A 10359-nucleotide genomic window follows, 5' to 3' on the forward strand; every position below is an offset into this window, starting at 1 on the left:
CAACACATACTACCAACTGTGTCTCATTACATACACAAGAACAATATCAACACATACTACCAACTGTGTCTCTCATTACATAGACAATACAGAAATGAATGTATTAATAAATCTAAATACACTAAAGTGCTAGTTAATATGAAGATTGTAAATAATCTTTTTATTCAGCTTTAAAAACTAGGGGTTTCATAATTTGTACTTTTTTTACTTCACAAACTACAGTACAATTCATCCTGTATTTTGATGCAAGGCACTACCATGAGAACAAATCTCACCTGAATCCCTCCTTCATTCAGTGCTCGAGCTCCATAACCAATTCGTTTACCTCCTTCTAAGACTGGTCGTATGTGTGGGTGAAGTTTAAACCTCTGAAATTCTCTGTATGGACTCAGGTAAGGGTTCTTGTAATCCAAGCCAAGTACAAAACCTATTGATATCAGTGGCTGTTCTTCATTTAAATGATAAAGAAAAGATCCTCCATAGACTGTTCTTTCCTTTAAACCAAAACACCCAAACGTCAGACAAGGAGTTATCTTTAAAACAAGGTACAACATCAAACGAGGAGTAATTCTTTAAAACAACCTATACAATGTTATACATGAAATATTATTTAAAACAGTGTACAACATCAGACAAGGAGTAACCTTTAAAACAATGTACATTAATTGAGGCAGATATAACTTTTTTTAATTACTGATTACCCATGCTGTGCTTAAGATTGAAAAAAACTAACAGTAGTGAAATGCACCACTGATTAACAACTGAATAACTCTTTGTCAAGCTTATTGAACCAGGGGTGTACATTTTTTGGAAGGTTTATTCAATCTACATATAGGACAAAATCAAAACAACTACATGATGGTCCAACATTTAGATCACGTCGTCCTTTTCCAGTGTATGTAGGAAAAAAAAAAGGCCACTGAATTCTGAGTGGGTAGTTGGAATCATTTCATCCAAGCTCCACAGTTGTATCAATAAAACTTTCTATTAAAAATAACTATTGTAATCTTAATATAAAATAATCAGATAAAGTAGAAAGTATTATAGATATGAAACTAAGTAATTGGACATTTTTAACTTACAAGTCATGTTTGTTTATTAGGCCTATGATGTATTGTCTATAATTGATAAACAGGCTACCAATCTTATCAGTGATATTTAATGATTTGAAAGAGAAAGTAACAGGTAAAATTACTGTAAATTTTAATAATTGAATATTACTAGGGATGCACAGGTACCCAGCCAGATATTCGGACCCTGCCGAGTGTCAAAGTTAGGCATCAAGCCCTAATCTCTGTGGCAACTAATGCGGTACTGAAATCAGTAATTGATTTAGTTATAAAAAAGTGTTTTCCGAGCAACAAAAACTGACTGCCAGGGATTCAGAGAACAACAGGGGTTACTAACAGGCATGGCTTAAGAAGTGGATTTATGGGGAAGGTGGAGGTTTGAGAAGTTAGGGCTAGGCAATGAAAGTTGAAAATAAAACTTGTTGTGTTGGTGATTATTCAGTTAAATATAATAAATGTCAACTGTGTTTTTGTTTTTAATTTTTGTGTATGTTGTTCTAGTTGTTTTTTTTGGGGGGGGGGGGCAAGGGAAGAACCTGGTTCCAGCCGAAGCTTAGTGACCGGGTACCCGGACCCGGTATTTGGCCAAATTTTACTACTCGTGCATCCCTAAATATTACGCATATGCATTCATTTCATGTAAGCACAACTGTTCTAGCACCAGACTAGTACATATGGAATTCACCGTAACACAAACTCAAAATCTGGTAGCCATGGGCAACAGACTAGCAGAATGTAACAAAGTAATATTCTGCCAAGTTTATCATAAACCGAGAGGATTCTGTACAGCTATATAGCAATCAGAAGATTAAACGTTGTAAAAAATCTGGTAGCCATGGGCAACAGACTAGCAGAATGTAACAAAGTAATATTCTGCCAAGTTTATCATAAACCGAGAGGATTCTGATTGCTATATAGCTGTACAGAAGATTAAACGTTGTAACAGAAGATTAAACGTTGTAACTATATATTGTGACACTCACGATTGCTATATAGCTGTACAGAAGATTAAATGTTGTAACTATATATTGTGACACTCACCTTTGAACTTGACCCATGCCAAAAATAATTATATGAGCTTTAAAAACATTAATGTTTGTATGGATTACTTTATATAAGTTTAAGTTAAACTTTTGTCACAAAGACACTGAAAGGAAAACAGAGAGAAATGTTCTCTGATGACACTTCTGGAAAACACATGTAACTACAGTCTACAGCAGTAAGTATCTTCAAAAAAGTGGCAAAATCAGAAAAGTTAGGAATTTCTTACGAGAGGCCATCCAACTGTATGTTCCACTCGTCCAGGGACATGCTTAGCTGGATCTATTTCCCACAGTTCTTTCAAACCAATACCAAAAGTCTGGGGTTCACACTTCTCCCTCAAGTTGAATCTTCTATACAACTGTTTGGCTAAATGACCGTGACAACCTTCGGCAAAAATTGTACACCTGGCATGAAGTTCCATCCCTCTTTCAAAAGTTCCCTGGGAGTTCGATCGCCATCATACAAGTATAATTATGAGAACCAGAAACTAAGCATGGCATTCAAACAAGCAGATAACTAACATACAGATTCATATTTATCTAATGAATTATGGATTAACTTATTTCAGTTTGACAATACTATAAAACATTTAAACAATACCCATGTTAAAACAGTAATAGTGTTGAACCATGCAACTGAAAGATGGGGATGGCTGGAATAACCTTGTGCTTTCAACAGCAAGGCTTAATTTGATCACTAACATATCAAAGTATATAACATATAATGGGGCTGTTAGCACAATGCTTGGATTGAGTGGTCGATCGGACAGGCACGGTTATTTGAGGCTCAACTTATTCTGGTGTGAAAACAGGATTTACTTTTAAATTTTCTGTATCCTACAATAATCTCCATGAAGATGAAACAAGAGAGTTAGGTTGGCTAACTTTTAACTACAGACGTATGACAATATTCCAATCTTACTAACAGTCTAATTCTCAATCAAAATTGTGTTTAAAGTCCCAAAAACTATTTCATGTTGTTCACCTGTCTAACAAAGAATTATTTATAGATAGGCCCAATAAAATAATTAAAACTTGATAGGCCAATAAAAATAATTAAAAATTGAGATGTCTTTAATTGTTACAAATGAGTTGAATGACCAGCTGTTATTAATGTCTGATAATATGTGATTTTTATTCACCTTGGGTGATCCATCTTTAGCAATTCCAACATCATTGGTAGCAATCCCTTTGACACTTCCATCGGCATGAAATAAAACCTAAGAAAGACAATCTTTTTTAACATTCAGTGACTGTTTTGTGATGTTGTACATAGTATATGACATATCCTAACTCCTGCTCCGTAACCTTAGACAGAAACAGGCTTGTGAATACATGTTTAACACTTACAGTGATGTCATTTCAACATTATATTACAAAATATATTCTGATAATGTATTAAATCAGTGATAAACCACATGAAAATGTATTTCCAATAATACTTACCTCTGCTGACACCTATTCCCCAACCTTCAGGTTTTCAACTATGCCCATCTAAGCTTTGGTCTTGCTTGCTCCAGTCTTTTATACTCCACTTAAATGGCCTTGGCGATATTTGTCTCGTGATATTCTCCACTTACGTCAATGTGCTCTCTATCCTGGTACTGTATATATGCACCTCACTCAGACAATTTAATCACTTTTTCACATCACTAACACTGGCTCTTAGTGGGAAGGAAGGGTGAGAGAGTGTCAGCAGAGGTAAGTATTATTGGAAATACATTTTCAATTTAGGAAAATGTTAACTTCCAAAACACTTATAGATAGAATCCCACATTGAGAAGGTGGAGGGGCTGGTGAGGGCATTATCCATACAGAATAATACCAAGATAAGAGTGGTACCCAAGTAGGGGAACCACACTACATCAAGAGCAGGTGTGCTCGTCACCCAGAAATCAAGTGCAGAAAAAAAGGGTGGAATAGTACAGGAGTGGTCATCACTATAGGCCAGCCCCAACCACACAGCCGAGGTTCCACTACTCAGGGTTGGAATTAATGCAGAAAAAAGGGTGGAAAAGTACAGGAGTGGTCATCACTATAGGCCAGCCCCAACCACACAGCCGAGGTTCCACTACTCAGGGTTGGAATTAATGCAGAAAAAGGGTGGAAAAGTACAGGAGTGGTCATCACTATAGGCCAGCCCCAACCACACAGCCGAGGTTCCACTACTCAGGGTTGGAATTAATGCAGAAAAAGGGTAGGAATAGTACAGGAGTGGTCATCACTATAGGCCAGCCCCAACCACACAGCCGAGGTTCCACTACTCAGGGTTGGAATTAAGGGGTCATGGTTCCTATATCTCATGTTGGTGACTAGGGTAATTGGACCACAACATTAGATAAAAAGATTATAGAAAGAATCCCAAACCACCGGAATCACGGCGAGAAAGTGGACAAACCTTCTCCTCCACCTGACAGAAGCTCGAACGGCAACATCCCAGGCTCATAATGATGGGATTGTGTATGTTGTACCCAACCAAAGGAACAGAACTCATCGAATCTTGAATTATGAACATGTATCCTCACTCACCAACTGAGTGGGCAAGGAGCATTCCACTTGCCCCTGGAATTATGGGGAGGATGTGGAACCATTGTGCTCAACCAATGCTCCAGGATGGAACCACTCTGCATTTGGAATTATGAGGAGATAGTAGACCTCCTTCAATGAACAATAATGTGAACATAAATTGCTCATAAAGTAGGGCCAGGTATGCCTCAATCAGATAGCTGAGTGTCAAATCTGTACTAGTATTACAAGTAGGCTCCCACATAGGCTGGTGTAGCTCCTACCTACAACTGGGAAAACATCCAGGGTCCTGGGCAGGAGAACCCCAACTTCACCCTCTTTTCCAAGAGTGGAGGAATTCACTCTAACACTATGGAGGACAACCTCTGTCCACCACCTCAGCCATTGGATACTGGGTGTGGTTAGGATTCCCTGGCTCCATTAGTAGAATCTGGGGGGAGGGGGGTAAATATGTATTGGAACTCTGGAAACAGTGCAATAGGTGAACCAAGTTCCCTAATTTTTTAAAAGTCGGCCCTGATTTATTCAACCCGATGATCAGCAAGGACGGGCAGGATCCCCTTTAGCTTTACTCATGATAGTCCATGAGTGGCCTTATGGAACACCTCATTTCTACAGAGCGTGTTGCAACCAGGAGTAATAATAGTGAAATAGTGGTTGCTAGTGTGGAAGTGTAATGAGAAAAGCATACCTGCCTGGGCAACATTTGCCACAGAGTGGGAGCCAGTGAAAAAAGATAAGAGACCCTGGAAAAAGAAAACCAGCAGGAGGGAAGAGAAAAAGAAAAAAAAAACTCACCCCTCATTATAATCTAGCAGATGTGGTCAACAGAGCCACCAGGGGAAGGTGAAAACCCTCAAAAGTCGAAACTGCCAGATGATGTAAATAATGGGAGAGAAAAGTATTGGGAGATGTCCTCCAGCGGGTATTTTAAATCAGATAAAATATGACGATTGTGCTGAGATGTGACTTGCAGCATATTCCTTGCCTGTAACGATCAATATAGATCAATTAGTGAAGCCACTTCAACAAGGTAAACAGGGGATAAATCGCAGGAAACCGAAAGATCCCAATGAATAAAAAGTTGATTTCTGGCACCACGAAAGGATCTAGTGTGAGCCACATAACACCTGTCTGCTCCCTTCGTAGCTTGGAGGCGGATGGGATTCAGCTAAGCCTGACTCATTACATGTTGAAAAAGACCCCCAGATGGACAATGTATTTAGTCAGCAATAGAATGGATTTCTCTGTTCTGATAAGAAACCCAGCCTTGGTGGCCTCCGAAAGGAAAATCTGGGTGTGCTGTTCTGCCATCTGAAGAGATGGTGCTAGAAGTAACCAGTCGTCCATATGATGATGTGTGCACAGGCCCAAAGAATGAAGGTGATGTACCACTCTGCAGAAGACATATGTAGTGTAGAGCCCTGAACTGCAGAATTAGACGTAGAAATCAGCAGGAAGACTACGGGAATGTGAAGGTATGTATTGGAAATATCAAACTTGGTGATCCAGGCTGAGAAAGGAATCCCTGGTGAACCAAGTAAGATCCAAGAATTTGTTGAGACAAGAATGATCAATGATTGGACGTCAATCTCCCGTTATTTGGGGCACAACAAAGAGATGGGAATAAAATCCCAAAAGAATGGGATCGACTCCCTCGATAAACAAGTCCCTTACAGCTCTGGAATGAAGAGCCACACTCTGTGGATATGTTGAAGGAGGAAAAGCCACAGGTAGGGAGGATAAAGGAGGTGGAGATTTGAACTGAATGACCAAGCCTGATGCCAGAACCTGAATGACCCATGGATCTGTGGCAAAGGAAATCCAGATTTCTAGAAAATGATGTAACCGCATACCCACAGACCCTACCGGGATAGGACAGTCACTGATCTTGTTGCTGCCGGTCCTGAGAGGAGGAGGAGCCACGAGGATAAGGATGGAATCTATTGTGAGTACCAATAGATCAAGGAACTGAAGGCAGGGGTCGGGACACCCGATGAACAGACACACCTAGACTATCAGCAGGAAAGAAAGTCGAGAGGACAATGATGACAATGAAGAATGTAAAAGGGCAACATTAATCCTCGATTCCAATGCCTCTGGAATACCTACAAACAACAATGGACAAAGAAAAGGAGCCTCCTGTAATTCACGGAGAGCAGCAGCAGGTAGATGAACCACCTCCAACAAGGCATCTCTACCCAATAAGTCCCAACAACACACAAGCCAGGAAACCAAAGAGAGAGCAGAAGCTGACAATCTGACCATTGTGGAAGTCAGCAAAAGACTCAATTCGTCCACAAATTGAGGTGGGGAACATTGAGAGGCTTCTGACCAAAGTTGGAGAGAATATAAATATCTCATGACAGTAGTGAGGGTCAGACGAATGCGAGAAAATTGTGATCTGTCCAAATTGATTACAGGCTCCAGTTTAGAACCCCACATGTCCAAAAGGGGATCCAGCCTTTCTGAATCGAAATATACGTCTTCCTGGTGGTGATAAGCCAAAGCATGCTGTTCTGACAAATGTGGGGAACAAGGCATAGCTATCCCCTCACATAACTGAGTGGTAAGCCTCCCAGCATGAACAGCAATATCAGGTGAAAGAGGAAAAACTAAGTAGTCCACCCCCCTCCCGACCTTTCCGCCATCTAGGAAGGAGTAGACTCAAAGGCAACCGGGGAAAGCTCCAAAACCTCACAAACCCTAGTGACTTATTGAAGAAAAGAAGCAGGAGGTGGTTGATCCAAATTGGCCTTGTGAGAAGCTGACCTCGTAAAGGAAAGCACCAGAAAAACCGAGTCCAAATTCACCCCAGAATGTCCTGGATCATAAAAAAAACAGCCTCAGAACCCTCTGGAGAGACACACCTTGACCGAATATACGTCTCATCACAATGAATCAAATCATGGACAGCCTCAGCTGTTGAGAGATACTAGATAACAGTGGTGGAATAGGGGAGGTCTGATTAGCCTCCATGCTGGCAACAGTAACATGGGAATTCATTCCCGAAAATAGCACATCAAAAATTTATTTTTTAGGAAATAATAATTGTACAGGAATCCACAAGGTGATGCCAAAATTGCAATGAATAACATAACCAAGCACAGCACTGCATCAGAGAAAACCATGACCAGACGCTTTGTTGAGAAAAAGCGATTACATTATCCGAGTGAGGTGCATATATACAGTATCAGGATAGAGGGTGCATTCATATAGGTGGAAAATATCACGAGACAAATATCGCCAAAGGCATTTTAGTGTGGTATAAAAGACTGGAGCAAGGGAGACCAAAGGTTAGATGAGCAAAGTTGAAAACCTGAAGATTGAGAAATAGGTGTCAGTGTCAGTGGAGGTGTGTTTTGGAAATTTGTTCAACATACACGAATAAATATTGTATTTGCATTTAACTTGGTTATTATAAATAAATATTACTTGATTCAAGGCCTAAAATAAGAAATTTATTAATCAACAATGTGTAACAACTGAAAACTTTCAATATAACTGCTGAAAATCTGATAAGTTTTGTTTGTTAAACACGTTCTGTCAACATGAATTTGCAAATAACAACAAAAAATGTAGTCATAACTTGTTGGACCAAGATTACCGAGCATTAAAAACTAAAAATGTAACCATAACTTACTGGATCTAAATCATCCAACCTTAGAAACTAGAAAATGTAATCATAACTTACTGGATCTAAATCATCCAACCTTAGAAACTAAAGAATGTAATCATAACTTGTTGGATCTAAATCACCCAATCTTAGAAACTAGAGAATGTAAAGTTTCTAAGGTTGGATGATTTATATCCAGTAAGTTATGGGGTTACATTCTCTAGTTTCTAAGGGTGGATGATTTAGATCCAGCAAGTTATGATTACATTCTTTTGATTTAGGTCCAGCAAGTTATGGTTACATTCTCTTGTTTCTAAGGTTGGGTGATTTAGATCCTACAATTTATGGTTTACATTTCTCTAGTTTCTAAGGTTGGATGATCCAACCTTAGAAAGTAGAGAATTATTTTATGAATAGCATGACTGGTCAATTCCATCTTAACATACAGGAGTGTATTTTAACAAAGTAAATTGGAATTAATTAAACTCGTACTTCAGTAGCTGCATATCCAGGGTATATCTCCACACCAAGTTCTTCTGCCTGGTGGCCAAGCCAGCGAACTAAATTGCCTAAACGTACGAGGTAGTTACCATGATTGTACATTGGAAGGCCTGAAAACGAAATATATACAGAGAGTGAATATGATGTAAACATTAAGTTTCACTAGATTTACCATCAGGTGGTAAACTTTGGTTAGAATAGTTTAAACTGTCATGTATTACATTATCAGGATGATATTACATCATTAAACAATAATGTAATACAAATCAACAATAGCTAATTTACAGTTCAAACTGTCATGTATTACATTATCAGGATGATATTACATCATTAAACAACAATGTAACAGAAACCAAAAACAACTAATAACAGTTCAAACTGTCATGTATTACATTATCAGGATGATATTACATCATTAAACAACAATGTAATACAAATCAACAATAGCTAATTAACAGTTCAAACTGTCATGTGTTACATTATCAGGATGATATTACATCATTAAACAATAATGTAATACAAACCAAAAACAACTAATTAACAGTTCAAACTGTCATGTGTTACATTATCAGGATGATATTACATCATTAAACAACAGAAATCAGCAATAGCTAAGTAAGAAAAACAAAAATTTGATTAAATACAAATATACATCTGTATATTTATTAATGTTAGGTTTTTTGATAAAGAGAGCATCTTTAACTTCTCTCTGATTATTATTTTCTTTGAAAATAATTTAACATCTAAATAATCAAAAAGAGTGATCAGTCTAACCACGTGTTCAAATACATGATTGGCAAGTTTCTTCACTGTACGAATCTGGTTCTGCCAGAGAGATATTAATTAAAGAGTCACTCAGCAATCTGGTTCTGACAGAGTGATATTAATTAAAGAAGTCACTCAGCAATCTGGTTCTGACAGAGTGATATTAATTAAAGAAGTCACTCAGCAATCTGGTTCTGACAGAGTAATGTTAATTAACCCTTTCCACACGAGTCAAAGACCACGTCATCACGTTTGTTGACTCGCATTCAAAATTTTATTGAACTTTTATGTATGTATGCCATTAAGGTTTCATATCAAACTGTGGATTATAATTAAAATTTTGGTATTATACGTTAGTTAATTTCTTAATTGAAAAGTAAATATTAAAAAAACACACACCTAAACATTGATTTTTGTTTATCTTGTGGTATGCTGAATTCAAATTAGATGTTTGTGATGTCAAAATACAAAGTATGTAGTTTTGTATAAATTAAGAACTCAAATTACCGATATTAATGAGCTAGAATATAAAATAAGAAAAACCTCCTATCTTTTCTATTTGGTGAGATATCGCTCATGTACTGAATCAAACACAGTGACACCCCACCTTCCTCTTTCCATTTTTGGAAACGCTCCCTTAATTCGTACACTTAATTCTGTCTATGACATGTGAATAACCAATTGAAAGCTCAGAATGTCCCCCTAGTGGCTTTCTCAGGCATTTTCAAGTGTTATCATGTCATCTCCTTCTTTGATACAAACCTTCAAGCTGGTAAGGTTAGTCTTTAGTCTACTCGAAATTTCATATTTTACAAGTGCTAGAAAGGTTAGGACTTGA

General features: G+C 38.0%; 1 protein-coding gene across 1 annotated transcript in view; it reads right to left on the reverse strand.

Annotated features, from left to right (window-relative positions):
• Positions 1 to 275: 275 nt before the first annotated feature.
• The window catches only part of LOC106475255 (electron transfer flavoprotein-ubiquinone oxidoreductase, mitochondrial-like), a gene marked incomplete at its 3' end in the record, with an annotated part of 22786 nt that continues 12702 nt past the window's right edge, over positions 276 to 10359 (reverse strand). Inside the window, exons 5-8 of the mRNA XM_022379414.1 lie at positions 8748 to 8866; positions 3256 to 3333; positions 2341 to 2553; positions 276 to 494 (exon numbers count right to left, since the gene is read on the reverse strand). Coding sequence (XP_022235122.1) covers positions 276 to 494; positions 2341 to 2553; positions 3256 to 3333; positions 8748 to 8866 — 629 coding nt within the window. The remainder of the gene's footprint in view (positions 495 to 2340; positions 2554 to 3255; positions 3334 to 8747; positions 8867 to 10359) is intronic.

The sequence above is a fragment of the Limulus polyphemus genome, unplaced genomic scaffold, assembly GCF_000517525.1.
Source record: "Limulus polyphemus unplaced genomic scaffold, Limulus_polyphemus-2.1.2 Scaffold8298, whole genome shotgun sequence".
Classification (NCBI taxonomy): Eukaryota; Metazoa; Arthropoda; class Merostomata; order Xiphosura; family Limulidae; genus Limulus; species Limulus polyphemus.